Source organism: Pristis pectinata, chromosome 10 (assembly GCF_009764475.1).
Source record: "Pristis pectinata isolate sPriPec2 chromosome 10, sPriPec2.1.pri, whole genome shotgun sequence".
Lineage (NCBI taxonomy): Eukaryota > Metazoa > Chordata > Chondrichthyes > Rhinopristiformes > Pristidae > Pristis > Pristis pectinata.
The window spans coordinates 51,616,636-51,633,965 of NC_067414.1; the positions used below are offsets into that span (position 1 = coordinate 51,616,636).

The 17,330-nt window shown below is 41.3% G+C and overlaps 1 protein-coding gene across 1 annotated transcript in view; it reads left to right on the top strand.

Annotated features, from left to right (window-relative positions):
• Positions 1 to 17,330, top strand: part of LOC127575212 (ectonucleotide pyrophosphatase/phosphodiesterase family member 3-like) — an 80,966-nt gene that overhangs the window by 27,835 nt on the left and 35,801 nt on the right. The window contains exons 5-9 of the mRNA XM_052024917.1: positions 2,416 to 2,535; positions 4,580 to 4,689; positions 11,843 to 11,908; positions 13,441 to 13,513; positions 16,126 to 16,234. Coding sequence (XP_051880877.1) covers positions 2,416 to 2,535; positions 4,580 to 4,689; positions 11,843 to 11,908; positions 13,441 to 13,513; positions 16,126 to 16,234 — 478 coding nt within the window. The remainder of the gene's footprint in view (positions 1 to 2,415; positions 2,536 to 4,579; positions 4,690 to 11,842; positions 11,909 to 13,440; positions 13,514 to 16,125; positions 16,235 to 17,330) is intronic.

A 17,330-nucleotide genomic window follows, 5' to 3' on the forward strand; every position in this document is an offset into this window, starting at 1 on the left:
ACAGAGGGTAGTGGTTGATGGGACTTATTCTGGCTGGAGGTCCATGACTAGTGGTGTTCTCCAGGAATCCGTACTAGGACCTCTGCTGTTTGTGATATATATAAATGACTTGGATGAAAATGTGGATGGGTGAGTTAGTAAGTTTGCAGACAATACAAAGATTGGTGGTTTTGTGGATAGTGCAGAAGATTGCTAAAGGATGCAATGCGATATATATCAGTTGCAGATATGGGAGGAGAAATAGCAGATGGAGTTCAACCTGGCCAAATGTGAAGTGTTGCACCTTGGGAGATCAAATGTAAAGGGACAGTACACTGTTAGTGGCAAGACCCTTAAAAGTATTGATGAATAGAGGGATCTTGGGGTCCATGTCCATAGCTCCTTGAAAGTGGCTGCACAGGTTGATAGGACAGTAAAGAAGGTGTATGGCATGCTTGCCTTTATCAGTCAAGGCATTGAGTTCAAGAGTCGGGAAGTTATGTTGCAGCTTTATAAAACTCCAGTTAGGTTGCATCTGGAGTATTGCATTCAATTCTGGTCACCCTGTTACAGGAAGAATGTACAGGCTTTGGAGAGGGTGCAGAAGAGTTTTACCAGGATGCTGCCTGGATTAGAGGGCATGTGCTGTAAGGAGAGGTTGGACAAACTTGGGTTATTTTCTCTGGAGCAGCAGAGGCTGAGGGGAGACCTGATGGAGGTTTATAAGATTATGAGAGGCATAGGTAGAGTAGACAGACAGTATCTTTTTCCCAGGATCGAAATGTCTAATACTAGAGGGCATGCATTTAAGGTAAGAAGGGGTAAGTTCAAAGGAGATGTATGGGGCAAGTTTTTTTGCACTGAGAGTGGTGGGTGCCTGGAATGTGCCGCCAAGGATTGTAGTGGAGGCAAATGCAATAGAGGCATTTAAGAGACTCTTAGGTAGGCACATAGATATGCAGTGAATGGAGGGATATGGACGTTGTGCAGGCAAAAGGGATTAGTTTAGTTAGGTATTTAATTACTAGTTTAATTAGTCTGGCACAACATCATGGGTTGAAGAGCCTGTTCCTGTGCTGTACTGTTCTATGTATTTGGCCCGTATGCCTCTCAACCTTTTGTATCTATGTACCTGTCCAAACGTTTTCTAAACATTGTAATCGTACCTGCCTCAACCAGCTCTTCTGGCAGCTTGTTCAATATAACCACTGCCCTCTGTGTGAAAAACTTGCCCCTCAGATCCTCTTTAAATCTTTTCCCTCTCACCTTAAACCTCTGCTCTCTAGTTTTAGATCCCCCTCCCCTGAGAAAAGTACTGTGATTATCTACTCTATTTATGCCCCTCAAACCTGTATATACGTACCTTTATAAGGTTACTCCACGGAAGAAATTCCAGCCTGTCCAATTTGTCCTTATAACTCAAGCCTTCCAATCCAGGCAACATCCTTGTAAATCTTTTCTGTTCTCTCTCCAGCTTAATCACATCCTTCCTATCACGTGGCGACTAGGACTGCACACAATACCAGAACCGCAACCAAAACCACACATGAACTGTGGTCAAACCAATGTTTTGTACAACTGTAACATGATATCCCTAATCTTGTACTCATTGCCATGGCTGATGAAGGCACCACCACCCTGTCTACCCACGTTGCCACTTTCAGGGAACTGTGTATTTGTACCCCTAGGTCTCTCTGTACTACAACACTCTTTAGGATCCTAACATTTACTGTGTATATCCTGCCCTGGTTTAACTTCTCAAAATGCATCACTTTGCACTTGTCTGAGTTAAATTCCATCTGCCATTCACATGCCCACATTTGTATGCCCAATATTTTGTTGTAACCTTAGATTGTCCACTATATTTTGGTGTCACCTGCGAACTTACTAATCATGCCATCTCTATTTTCAATCAAATCATTAATATATATGACAAACACAGGGGACCCAGCACCGATTCCTGCGGCACGCCACTCGTCACAGGCCTCCAATCTGAAAAAACAACCCTCCACTATCACCTTCTGCTTCCCTCCACCAGGCCAATTTTGTATCCAATTGGCTAGCTCGCACTGGATCCCATGTGTTCTAACCTTCCGGTCCAGCCTACCATGTGGGACCTTGTCAAAGGCCTTGCTGAAGTCCACACAGACATTGTCTACCACCCTGCCCTTGTCAATCCTCTTGGTCACCTCTTTAAAAAAAACTCAAAAGGGGGATCTGAGGGGAATACCATTGACTCCAAATTGCATCAGAACTCATCTCTAACTTTACATATGGCTAAGTTTAACAACGTATGAACTCTCACTCCTCCCTGTTCTCCACTTTACCTTGCTGTTATATATTTCTTCATTATAATTACCCTTTGATTAAAGAATGATGAATTCAATTAATCTTAAGTCAATGTACTTTTATTTCAATCAATATACTTTTTTTTAGGGACTGTATCCAGAAACACATGGCATAGTTGACAACAAAATGTATGATTTCAAATTAGACATGTCCTTCTCTCTGTCTGGTGATGAAAAGAACAACCCAGCTTGGTGGGGAGGGCAGCCAGTAAGTATAATATTAATATTTCTGTATCATATAATTAGAAATTTTTACATTTTAGGCCAGTTCTGGGTCTATAAGCTTTATATATGTGGAATAGTATGAAAGCGAGCGTTTGAACTGGGACACATCATTGTGTATTATATATTGATGGTAAAAGATTATTAAGTACAGGTTACAACAGTAAAAACAGACAATGCTAGAAACACATAGCCGGTCAGTCAGCATTTATAAAAAAAGGTATGGCATTTTGAATGTATATCTTTCATCAAACCTATCTTTTGTTTAATATGCTGATTATTTTTCTGTTCTTGTTTTGATACACATTTCAGATTTTCTAAATTTATGATTTTCCCTTCTTATTTTACTGGTGAAAGTGAAACTTTGTTTGTGGATGAAGGGCTACATATAATGAGTTATCTAGAGGCAAATTGTATTTTAAATTCTAATTTTAAAACTTAATTTTCCCATTAATCCTAAAAAAAAGGTGCAATTTCAAACTATACAGAAAGGAATATATAACATGTACTGGGCTGATATTAGTTCTGGGATCTCAGTAAGAAATGATTCAAGCTAATGGCATAAAAATTCCCAATTCCTGTAATGTTCTGTGTGAGGAATATTTGAGTAGTCTTAATGTTCATAATTGCCCAGCACCTTCTGGTAATGCTACTTCTAACCTGGGGTGCTTAGTCTGATATTGATCTGTAATGTTCAGAATAATATTTCCAGCAGAAAGATTTACAAGATGGGACCATTTGTTCAGAAAGTTTACCATTGGATGCCTAAAATGCTAATAATTGAACACACTAACTCTTTACTCCGGTAAATAACAAAATTATCAATGACAGCAGAACCCACTTCCACCAAAATGAATCAGTGTCCTTGCATATAACCTTGCACATATACGGCTTGCTGTCTATCATCTCGGGGACTCATTCACATGATGTTTGGAAGCTGTGTGAAGATCAGCAGAAGTGGCAAGGGTGAGTGTCAAAAAGATGCCACTCTTGCATTACTGAGTATTGCAATAAAGCTTGTTTCAGGTGGGAACTACTTCTGCCACTCTCTGCCACACTGAATTATGGATCTTCTGTGTGAGTAGCAATGACTTGAGAATCAGAGCCTCTTCCATTAGCACACAATGACATGGCACATGTGAGTTGCCACATACAGGCATTACAAGATGAAAAGTATCTCAATTCTAACTCAGGACACAGCTCTACACTAATGCAAGAAACTGTTTCAAAGAGGCAGTACAGACCTTTATATAGTCCACCATCATGGCGCCTGCTACCCAGACAGAGCCGAGGACTAGCTCAACCTGTGATGGCGCCAGTGAGCTGCCAGCTTGCCTGTCTTAACATCCATCTGGATGTACTCCAATGTGGGCTGTTGTGCAAAGTATGCTGAATGGTATTGCATGCAGGTAGCACATGTGAAATCACTTCAACTAGCTGTCATCAAATAGGGATTGGGTGCTGCACTTCTCATCACTTGCTCGCAGTTGTTTTTCCATTCCCTGCCCCATAGATCTTGGAAAATATGTAAATGTCAATAAGTAGATATTGCAACAGATGCAAATAATTGTTTTGGTGCCTTCTGAGCATTTCTGAGTGCTTTCAGGGTTTTTATCACCCCATTGTCTCTCCAATTGTCCCTGTCTTATTAAATTTCACATACTCAATTTTTTGTTTCCATCATCAGCATGGATCTTACTTCTATCTAATTCTGCTGCTGGATCCTTCCAGAAAATGTAAGTGCTGTTGGCACAGTATGTTTGCATCAGTTCTTAACAGTTTAGTGTTGGTTTACATCAATCAATAAAAATCTATTTAATGGTGAGACGGACTCCATTTTATGTCCACCCAGGAATGTCCAAAGTTACACCGCCAGGCAGAAGCAGCAGAAAAAAGTGCACCCATTGACATGATGGTCAAAGGGTAGTGTTCCGATGAGCTGATCCTCTAACCTCTGCTGGCATAACAATTTTCCTATGAATCATTGATCACTTAAACTTGTACTCATTTGGCTTTTGTTCTTCTCACAGATCTGGCTGACCGCCATGTATCAGGGTCTGAAAGCAGGTACCTTCTTCTGGCCTGGATCGGAGGTTAAAATAAATGGAACGTACCCAAACAAATATGCAAAATACAATTCGTAAGCATTACAACATATGCAAATAGTATGGAGAGTCTTGATGAAATTTGCTGGGAAATTGTGAAATGAATGTGACTGTGTCATGCCATGCTGAAAGAGCACCTACTGTTTAACTTGTTCAAATTTAGATAAAATCATTGGCAAGCTTTTTGATATTAAAAATAAAACTTGATTTTGCAATAAGGAAACTTCAGTAATCACAGCAAGTCAGGGAAGAACAGCTTATATAGACAAACTGGGCCAGGAATTGATTCAGTGAGAGGTAATCAGCGTCTCATACAAGTGACAGTGGGGTGGCGGTGTGTGGTGTGGTGTGGGGGGGGGGAGGTGGGGGGGGTGTCAGGGACGGTGGTATATATCCTGCACATTGTGTGACAATTACAATGTAGTTGTGGCATAGGGGGTGGTGGGTTTATTTATCTTGAGTTTTCATTTAGCTTAAGAATGACATTTCTATTTTAGGATATAATTTCATCCTAACTTTGGATCAATATTTTCAGGTTTTAATTTTAATTATTCCTTACGGGATGAAACTGTAAACTCAGATGGTCTGGTTAAGTACACTTCATGAATACAATAGAAGCCAAGCCCCTCGTGTTCCTCGTGGAATTTTCATTGATGGGTGACAATGAAGGCTTTTACGTTTCTCATTTACACCCCACCTGTAGAATTTGTAGAATACAGTTAATATAAATGAAGCCTTTAACCTGCTGAATGTTTTCTGAACCTCCTTTGGGACCTTAACATCCTTCTTATAATGTGCTGCCTAATATTGGACATTGTATTCCAGTTGTGTCCAAACTATGTTCTATAGAGGCTGAACATAATCTTGTTATCTTTATACTCCATTTATAAAGCCAAGGATCCTGCACACTTTTTAAATTGCTTTTTCATGTTGTCAAACATATGAACATATGAATCAGGGGCTGGAGTAGGCCATTTGGTTCCTCTAGCCTTCTCCACCTTTCAATGTCATTGCTGATCTGGATGTAATCTCCAGTCTGCATTCCTGGCCTGCTCCTGTAGCCTTTCACCCCCACTTGCTAAATGTCTATCTAAACCTGCCTTAAAAATATTCAGACACTACTTCCATCACCCTTTGCAAAATTTCCAAAGACTCATGACCATCAAAAAGTTCCATCCCATTTCTTCCTTGTGCGGCCCTTCATTTATAAACATTAACTCTTCATTCTAGGTTCTTATAGAGACATATAGAAAAGAAACCGGCCCTTTGGCCCTCTGAGTCCATGCTAACCATCAACCACCATTCACACTTAATCCCACATTTAATCCTATTTTATTCTCCCCACATTCCCATCAAGTGGGATCCGTACTGGAGAGACTGAGGAAGGGGTGTTTGGCTCTCAAATAGAGGAGGCTAGGACTAAGTACCATAGGCAGGTGATAGAGAAGGGACGTGTTCAGACAGGCTTGAGATGTGTCTATTTTAACGCAAGGAGTGTTGTGAACAAGGCGGATGAGCCTAGAGCTTGGATCAATACTTGGAGCTATGATTTGGTGGCCATTATGAAGACTTGGATGGCTCTGGGGCTGGAATGGTTGATTCAAGTGCTGGGTTTTAGATGTTTCAGGAAGGACAGGGAGGGAGGTGAGAGAGGTGGGGGAGTGGCACTGTTGATCAGAGGTAGTGTCACGGCTGTGGAAAAGGTGGACGTCGTGGAGGGATTGTCTATGGAGTTTCTGTGGGTGGAGGTTAGGAACAGGAAGGGGTCGATAACCGTGCTAGGTGTTTTTTATAGGCTGCCCAATAGTGACAGGGTTATTGAGGAGCAGATAGGGAAGCAGATACTAGAAAGGTAAGAGAATAACAGAGTTGTTGTGATGGGGGATTTTAATTTCCCAAACATCGACTGGCATCTCCAGACAGTGAGGGGTTTAGATGGGGTGGACTTTGTTAGGTGTGTTCGGGAAGGGTTCTTGACACAGTATGTAGATAGACCTACAAGAGGAGAGGCTGTGCTTGATTTGATATTGGGTAATGAACCTGGTCAGGTGTCAGATCTCTCAGTGGGTGAACATTTTGGTGATAGTGATCATAATTCTATCTCCTTTATGTTAGCACTGGAGAGGGATAGGAACAGACAGGCTAGAAAGGTGTTTACTTGGAGTAAATGGAATTATGAGGCTCTCAGGCAGGAAATTGGAAGATTAAATTGGGAACAGATTTTCTCTGGGAAAAGTGCAGAAGATATGTGGCAAATATTCAGGGGATATTTGTGTGGAGCACTGCATAGACATGTTCCGATGAGACGGGGGAGTCATGATAGGATACAGGAACCGTGGTGTACAAAGGCTATAATAAATCTAGTCAAAAGGGGGAAAAAAAAGCATAAAAAAGGTATAGAGAGCTAGGTAATGTTAAAGATCTGGAGGAGTACAAGGCTAAAAGGAAGGAGCTTAAGAAAGAGATTAGGAGAGCCAGAAGGGGACATGAGAAGGCCTTGGCAGGCAGGATCAAGGAAAACCCCAAGGCATTCTCCAAGTACGTGAAGAGTAAGAGGATGAGATGAGAAAGGATAGGGCCTATCAAGTGCAGCAGTGGGAAAGTGAGTATGGATCAGGAAGAAATAGCGGAGGTACTTAATGAATACTAGAAAGACCTGGGGGATTGTAGTGGGGACTTGCAGTGGCCTGAAAAGCTTGAGAATGTAGATACTAGAAAAGAGGTGGTGCTGAATCTTCTGGAAAGCACCAAGTTAGATAAGTCGCTGGGACCAGATGAGATATACCCCAGGTTGCTGTGGGAGGCGAGGGAGGAGTTTGCGGAGCCTCTGACAATGATCTTTGCATTGTCCATGGAGACAGGAGAGGTTCCGGAAGATTGGAGGGTTGCGGATGTTGTTCCCTTATTCAAGAAGGGGAGTAGGGATAGCCCAGGAAATTATAGACCGGGGAGTCTTACCTCAGTGGCTGGTAAACTGATGGAGAAGCTCCTGAGAGGCAGGATTTATGAACGTTTGGAGAGGTATAATATGATTAGGAATGGCTTTGTCAAGGGCAGGTCCTGCCTTATGAGCCTGATCGAATTTTTTGAGGATGTGACTAAGCACATCGATGAAGGGAGAGCAGTAGATGTAGTGTATATGGATTTCAGCAAGGCGTTTGATAAGGTACCCCATGCGAGGCTTATGGCGAAGGTGAGGAGACATGGGATCCAAGGGGACATTGCAGTATGGATCCAGAGTGGTTGTTGAAGGGTTGTATTCTGAGTGGAGGTTGGTGACCAGTGGTGTACCTCAGGGATCTGTACTGGGACCCTTACTCTTTGTGATTTTTATAAACGACCTGGATGAGGAAGTGGAGGGGTGGGTTAGTAAGTTTGCGGATGACACCAAGGTTGGAAGTGTTGTGGATAGTTTGGAGGGCTGTCAGAGATTACAGAGGGGCATAGATAGGATGCAGAGTTGGGCTGAGAAGTGGCAGATGCAGTTCAACCCAGATAAGTGTGAAGTGGTTCATTTTGGTAGGTCAAATATGTTGGCAGAATATAGTCTTAATGGTAGGACTCTTGGCAGTGTGGAGGATCAGAGGTATCTTGGGGTCCAAGTCCATAGGACGCTCAAAGCGGCCGTGCAGGTTGACTCTGTGGTTAAGAAGGCATATGGTGTATTGTCCTTCATCAATCGGGGAATTGAATTTAGGAGCCGTGAGGTATTGTTGCAGCTATATAGGTCCCTGGTCAGACCCCACTTGGAGTATTGTGCTCAGTTCTGGTCACCTCACTACAGGAAAGATGTGGAAGCCATAGAGAGGGTGCAGAGGAGATTTACAAGGATGCTGCCTGGAATGCGGAGCATGCCTTATGAAAGCAGGTTGAGGGAACTCGGCCTTTTATCCTTGGAGAGACGGAGGATGAGGGGGGACCTGATAGAGGTGTATAAGATGATGAGAGGCATTGATAGGGTAGATAGTCAGAGGCTTTTCCCCAGGGCTGAATTGGTGGCCACAAGAGGACATAGGTTTAAGGTGCTGGGGAGTAGATATAGAAGAGATGTCAAGGGTAAGTTTTTTACTCAGAGAGTGGTGAGTGCGTGGAATGGGCTGCCGGAAATGGTGGTGGAGGCTGATACGATAGGGTCTTTCAAGAGACTGTTAGATAGGTACATGGAGCTGAGTAAAGTAGAGGGCTATGGGTAAGCCTAGTAATTTCTAGGGTAGGGACATGTTCAGCACAGCTTTGTGGGCTGAAGGGCCTGAATTGTGCTGTAGTTTTTCCATGTTCTATGTTCTAACTCTACTCAGATTATATCACTCGCCTACATACCCAGGGGCAATTTACAGTGGCCAATTAACCTACCAACCCACACATTTTTAGGATGGGGGAGGAAACTGGAGTTTACAGAAGAAATCCATGTGGTCACAGGGAATTCGTGTAAACTCCACACTGTCAGCGCCAAAGATCAGGATTGAGCCCAGGTCACTGGGGTTATGAGGCAGTGGCTCTACTACATGCGTCACTATTAGCTGCACTGTTTTGCAATCTGCTCTCAGAAGAGGAAACAACCTCTCCACACTCACACTGTACAGATCCTTCAGGATCTTTCTCCTTCAAAGACTTTACACCAGGCCTTCTTACACCTCCATTGGTCTTCTATGACTCATCAGCAAAGTGATGGAATGTATCATTGGCAATACCGTCAAATGGCATAGCTCATTGTTGTTCAGTATGAGCTGCCAGAACCATCCATCTGCAGAGCTCATCACAGCCTTGGTCCAACATGAATAAAAGAACAGAATTACAGAGATGAGGTGAGAGTGACTTCCTTTGGCAGCATTTGATCAAGTGTAGCTTCAAGGGGTCAGTGAGAATCTCAGGAAAGCATTTCTACTGACTGGAATCGTTCTACATCCACAGGAAGGTGGATGTGGTTGCTGGAATTCAATAATCTGAGCCCCAGGACATTGTAGGAGTTTCTCCAGACAGTATTTCAGGACTAAATATTTTCAGCTGTTTCATTAATCACCTTCCCTTTGTCACAAGGACAGGAGTGGGATCTTTGTTGATCTTTGCATTATGTTCAATTTCTTTCATAGCTCCTCAGACAAGAAACAGCCTGTGTCTCTATATAGCATACCATTCTGACTTAGAAATATCCTGCTGAGTGGTAGTTATTTTTATTGTTGAATAATCTTGTTTTATGGACTGGCCAGCTGTTTTTCTGCCAGTGATGAGCAATTTCTTTAGTCATACGTGTATGCTCCACTCTTAACTCTTTGAATGATGTTGTGTCTAAATCCCAAAATTCCCTACCACGAGGACTGCAGCAGTTCAGGAAGGTTGCTAACCAATCTCCAGGATAATTAGGGATGGGCAAAAAATGTTGCCTTGCCAGCATTAAGTTGATAAATTGGTTTATTATTGTCACATATTCTGAGGTACAGTGAAAATCTTATCTTGCATACCATTCATACAGATCAATTCATTACACAGTGCATTGAGGTAGTACAAGGTAAAACAATAACAGAGTACAGAATAAAGTGTTACAGTTACAGAGAAAGTGCAGTGCAGTTAGACAATAAGGTGCAAGGTCATAATGAAGTAGATTGTGAAGTCAAGAGTCCATCTTATTGTACTAGGGGACCATTCAATAGATTTATGACAGTGGGAGAGAAGCTGTCCTTGAGCCTGGTGGCACGTGCTTTCAGGCTTTTGTATTTTCTGCCCGATGGGAGGGGGGAGAAGAGAGAATGTTCAGGGTGAGTGGGGTCTTTGATTATGTTGGCTGCTTTACTGAGGCAGTGAGAAGTGTCAACGGAGTCCCTGGAGGGGAGTCTGGTTTCCGTGATGCTCTGAGCTGTGCCCACAACTCCATTCAGTTTCTTGCAGTCACGAGCAGAGCAGTTGCCATACCAAGCCATGATGCATTCGGATCGGATGCTTTCTATGGTGCACTGATAAAAATTGGTGACAGTCAAAGAAGACATGCCAAATTTCTTTAGCCTCCTGAGGAAGTAGAGGCGCTGGTGAGCTTTCTTGGCCGTGATATCTACGTTGTTGGACCAGCTCAGGTTATTGGTGATGTTCACTCCAAGGAACTTGAAGCTCTCAACCCTCTCAACCTCAGCACCGTTGATGTAAACAGGAGCATGTGCATCACCCCTTTTCCTGAAGTCAATGACCAGCACTTTTGTTTTGTTGATGTTGAAGGAAAGGTTGTTGTCATGAAACCATGCCACTAAGCTCTCTAGCTCCTTCCTGTACTCTGACTCATCGTGATTTGACCTATGGCCCACTATGGTGGTGTCATCTGCAAACTTGTAGATAGAGTTAGAGCAGCAACTGGCCACACAGTTGTGAGTGTATAGAGAGTAGAGTAGGGGGCTGAGGAAGCAGCCTTGTTGGGCACCTGTGCTGAGAATAATCGTGGCGGAAATGTTGCTGCCTATCCTTACTGATTGCGGTCTGTTGGTCAGAAAGTCAAGGATTCAGTTGCAAAGGGAGTCCCAGATCTAGGAGTTTGGAGATGAGTTTGCTTGGAATTATTAGTATTGAAGGGCAGAGCTGTAGTCAATAAACAATAGTCTAATGTAGGTGTCTTTACAGTCTAGATGCTCCAGAGATAAATGTAGGGCCAGGGAGATGGTGTATGCCATAGACCTGTTTCGACAGTGGGCAAACTGCAGTGGGTCGGGGTTGTCTGGGAGGTTGGAGTTGATGTGTGCCATGACCAACCTCTTGAAGCACTTCATGATAGTCGATGTCAGAGCCACAGGGCGGTAGTCATTAAGACACATTACCTTGTTTTTCTTAGGGACTGGGATGGTAGTGGATGATGGGGATTATTCACATTCTGTAAATGAATGAATTAATGTACAATACTTGTTACTTGTAAAATTTCTCCCTGCAAATGACTCCTAATTGAGATGCATACTTTTGGTGTTGGATGGACAATACAGTATATTTATGATATTGAAGTGGAAGTACACATTTATAGACAATCTGTACCATCTCAGTCTGGCGTAGCATTATCCAGCAGATGTTCTTTAGAACAACTTAATATATCCCCCTAGATCTTATTAAGTTTCAGAGTAGCTGTTGGACAACAGTACTCAATGCATTATTGCATCACTATACAGGCAGGGATTTATCTTTGTTGTGTCACTTTTTCATGTAACTGTTTGCATATTCCAGATCTATTCCATTTGAAGAAAGAGTACTCACTGTTTTGAAATGGTTAAGTTTACCTGAATCTGAAAGGTAATTATTTTTCTTGATATTTAATCTTATAATTACTAATTTGTAATCAGATTTTATACACCTGTTATCTGTCATTTATGTACAATCTTATTTGTCAAGTGTGTTTTCTCCTTTATTGACCACTGTGCCCATGCTCTGTTCATTTATTCAATTGTCCTGTTCAACAGTAAATAGGCTTTATTGTCCTCTAAAACCTACTCTTCAGCCTCTGTTCTCTGTTGTTGGTCTTCGTGTATCATTTCTAGGTATGTTTCCTTTGTACCTGATGCCTGCACTTCTGTTTAACTTTCAATTCCAGCCCTGCTGTACTTCAGCCTTCCTGCTATATCATAGAGCCATAAAGTATCATAGAGTTGTACAGTACAGAAATAGGCCTGTCAGCCCACTTCGTCTGCACTGACCATCAAACATCCATTGACACTAATCTTACACTAATCCCATTTATTCTTCCTGCATTCCTTCAACTTCCCCGGATTCTGCTGGTCACCTACACACACTAGTGACAATGTACAATGGCTAATTAACCCATCAAACTGCATGTCTTTGATGTGTGAGAGGAAACAGCTCCCAAGAATCACAGGGAGGACATGCGAACTCAAGTCAGACAGCACTGGGGGGTTAGAGAGCCCAGTTGGCTGGGACTGTGAAGCAGTAACTCCACTAGCTGTGCCGCAGTGCCGCAGTGCCACCCCTCCCTATCCTGGATTCAGACTTGCCCGGCCTTCCTGGCCGGTGGTCCCAGATTTCCCATTCTTTCTCGGGACCTAATGTCAAAATTTGACTTCTATTTCTACCTGTGATTCAAGGAAGAATGGGATCTGTTCAGAAGCATTCAGAACTTTTGTGCTTCATGTTCTGCTTAATATCTCTATACGAAATGAAAGGAAAAGGAGAAAGTAAAAAAGAAAAAAACAGAAGCATACAGAGAGTGAAGGAAAATATGAGGAACATACAGAAAGAACTAAAAAGAAGGGAGAAACATCAGAAGTATGGGAGATATATGAAAGAGAGAGAGAGGGATGGTAGTGGATGATGGGGAATATTCACATTCTGTAAATGAACGAATTAATGTACAATACTTGTTACTCATAAAGTTTCACCCTGCAAATGACTCCTAATGTGAGATGCATACTGTTAGTGTTGGATGGACAATATATTTATGATATTGAAGTGGAAGTACACATTTATAGGCAATCTGACATTTATATGCCAGTCTGGCGTAGCATCATGATTCCAGCAGACGAAGAGAGGGAAAAGAAAACAAATGGAAAGGGTCACAGTCAGAGATAACAATTAGAGGAAACATGTAAGAACTAGAGTGAGAGAGGCATGCACTGACAGACACAGAACAAAGAGTACTGTATATGGGATAAGCAATATGATAGACATGGGAAGAGTGATGCGCCATTTACACTTCTGTGAGCAAAGCTGCAGGAATCCAATAGTTTGCCAAATTACCAATAAAATTAGCAATACATGTTTGCTGAAAATCTTACTCTTGGTTTACTAAGTGTTTGGTTTTGTTAAATTAGGCCAGATTTTTACACCCTTTATTTGGAAGAACCGGACCATGCGGGACATAATTTCGGACCTGTCAGTGGTGAAGTAAGTTAATGGTTTTTAATTAAGTCTTTAAAATAATATTTATTAGCCATTTTGCAAAATGCCTAGTTAGTTTGCACATATTTTTCTTAATCTACTGTATACTCATAAACTCGCTTCGCTTCTTATCTTTTATTAAAAGATAATTAAATGATATTAAAATTTGCCATATCAAAATTAAAAACCGACTCCTCACTTACTGTCGCTGAATGCCAGGTAATCCTAATGAATTTTGTTCTTGGATTAGAGAGGTCTTTATAGTAATGATACACCCACTATGGACTTGTCTTTTCATGTGCTTCATCAAATCATCATCAATCTCATCAAATACTGCATTTATCATATTGACCTACATCATGGTTTGCAGTGGACCGTTAATATTGATCCTGTCCCTATCTCTTGTCAGCTGAAGTTGAGCTATCTAATTAACATCTTCTCCTGGGATATCAATTCATCTTCACTGATTTAAAAAGTTGAATATAAAAAGCAGTTCCCTTCTTCTCCTATTCTTCTGCAGTGTCCAATACCTAGACACATCAGATTGCCATTTTCTGGGGGAAGGGAGGGGCGAATTTAGCATCATAATTCCTGAAACATGTCATAGAGCTCAATAGCGCAGAAATGGGTCCTTTGGCCCAACTCATTCACGCTGAATGTGATGCCTATCTACGTTAATCGCATTTGCCTGCATATCCCTCAACTCCTTTCCTATCCAAGAGTCTGTCTGAATGACTTTTAAATGTTGTAATTGTTTCTGTCTTTACCACCCTGTGTGTGAAAAACTTGCCCTTCAGGTTTCCTTTAAATTTCTCCCCTTTCACAAACCTATGCGCTCTAGTTTTGGACTCCCCTACTCTGGGGAAAAAGACTCTGGCTTATCTATGCCCCTCATAGCCTTAGAAACTTCTGAAGGATCACCACTCCGCCTCCTACGTTCCAGTGAGAACAAACCCAGCCCCTCCAATCTCACCTTGTAACTAAAGTTCTCCATTCCAGGCAAAATCCTGGTGCATCTCTTCTGCACTCTCTCTGTTGCCTCCACATTGTTCCTGTATCTGTTTGGATGACATGCAAAACAAAAGCTTTTCACTGTATCTCAGTAGATGTGTCAATAATAAGCCAATAATAAGTAGTGTGGTGACCAGAAGTTTACACAGTACTCCAAGAGTGGCCTTACCAATGTTTTGTACAGCTGCAACATGATGTCCCAAATCTTATACTCAAGTTTCCTACCTCCAAAAAGCATCATTCGATGCCTTTGGCATTTACCTCACAGTAATTTTGTCTGTTTCCTTAGCAATTTAGACTATTTGTGCTTGTTTACTTGCTACTTTGGCTTCTTTAGTCTTCGGCCTAAACACATCCAGAGACATTACATAATTGTACTTTAAACAATTAGCTGAGGGACCTGCTGAAATGTATAATACCTTACCATCATGTTGTGAGATGTTCTGCAGCACAGTTATCACACATGCTGTTGTCATACTGTAGTCATTTTCTGGTTTTGTATCAGTGGTGAAGCAACCTCATCAAGGAAATTCTCACTTTTAGAACAGCCAATTTTTAGAGTTTGTTTGGAAGAATTCAAGGTATTCGCAATGCTATCATGAATTGGTAATGACATAGGAGCTGATTATCCTATTAACTTTCCACCCACATTAGAAATCATTCAGTTGTGGAGATCCATTGAGCAGATCTCTGGATACTTAATTAAAAGTGGATAAGCAATTGGTAAAATTCATCCAAGTGTTAAATGGCTACTCTGAGATATGTTATCCTCCAGATTGTCAGTTCTTTTGAAGTAAATTCATACTGGAAGGCGAGTATAAAAATGACCAATATTACAGATCCCATTTGAGGTTAAAAATCAAAGATTTCTACTGATGCTTTCTTCATTCCAAGAATATTATAATATCATGATGGAAGTGGCAGATTCTGGCAGAAGATTCTAGAACCAGGATTGCAATCTCAGAAAAAAAGGGGAGGCCACTTAGGACTGATTTGAGGAATCAGTGTGAGGTTAGTGAGTCTTTGGAATTCTTTACTCTGGAGGGTTAGTTATTGAGTTCATACAGTACAGATATTGATAGATTTCATGATATCAAGGGGTTCAAGGGATGATGCAGGAAAATGGCATTGAGGTTGAAGATTGGCCATGATCTTGATGAATGAAGGGCCAAATGGCCTCCTCCTCCTCACAGTTTTGTGCTCATGCTCTGTTCTTATCTATTCCTCTAAATATTTTACTGCTTGGTTCTGAATAAATGTTCTATGAGCTGAATAATGAATCACGTAGCGTAGCGGTTAGCGCGACGCTATTACAGCGCCAGCGATCGGGGTTCGATTCCTGTCGCTGTCTGTAAGGAGTTTGTACGTTCTCCCGTGTCTGCGTGGGTTTCCTCCGGGTGCTCCGGTTTCCTCCCACATTGTAACGACGTACGGGTAGGTTAATTTGGGTTTAAAATGGGCGGCGCGGACCCGTTGGGCCAGAAGGGCCTGTTACCACGCTGTAAATAAAATTTAAAATTTAAAATTTAAATTTAAAATAAATCATTTACTCTGAGTGAATAAATTTTGCTTCTTTTAATCAAAAGTGACTATCTCTAATTTTACAGGTGGTTAAAGCCTTACAGTCAGTTGATCGGATTGTAGGAATGTTGATGGATGGGCTCAAACAGAGGAACTTGCATAAATGTGTTAACCTCATCATTGTAGCCGATCATGGTATGAGCTTTTTAATGTTGCTTTCCATCAAAGAAAAATATATAGTCAGAAGTGAAGAGCAGCCAACAATGCAACTTAATTAAAAGTTTTTATAAAAAGAAATTTTTAAAGAGATTAATATAATGGAGATACCAAAATTGCATCATTTTACACACTCAGATTTAGAATTCTGAGGGCACATTACTCCTGTAAATAGTATGAGCTGTTCTGCACTTTTTATTTTACTGTAAAACATAGAACAGCAAAACAAATATAGTCAAGCCCACTTAAATAACTACCTATTAAATTAATTAAATATTCAAGTGAATAAAATAGAATCATAGCTGGGCAGTTCCTATCCCTGTGGGAAAGCACTGCCAAGTTCAGACTTGCACTCATAAATATGGAAGTCCTGGACCTGCTGATAGCTATTGTCTTGATCACACCCCAACAACATTCATGTGACTGTTCTTGGACATCTATTCTTAAAGATCTCCGAAAGTACCGTCCTGGTGCAGGTGGTCTTACAAATCTGCAATTTGTTTTCATCAAACAGTAGTTAAGCTGGGCCCAGGGGGATTTCAGATGTGGGGAAAAACGGGTCACATCGAATATTTTTCTGCCCTGATGAGTAATACAATCATTCTCTATACCATGTTGAATTCCTAAAGATATTGTTTCTACACTAACATTCAAATTATCACTGTAGGTCTAAACTTCAATATTAACATTTGGGCTAGAAATTCACCCAGACATAGGTTTGCCCACCAGAGCTGGACAGGTGTAATATTGTAGGCTGCCCATTGTGCACCTCTTCCATTGAAATCAATGAAACTGAATGTTAGAAGGGGAATAAATCAGCAAGCTTATATAAAGCAATCCATTCAGCAATAGGAAAATTCTGCAGGGTCTGTTGACTTCCTAATATAAGCTTCTGTTGAGCAAGGTGCTGCTGGACAGTCCAAATCGTAAAAGTTATCTCATTAATTTTAAGCATAGTATTTATATACAAAAGTGGTCTCAAAGAATGATGAAATTGAATGACATTTTGTTTTTTTAATTTCTGCACTCAATGCAGATGTTATTCTTGGAAAATTAACTCTTTCAGTTAGAAACT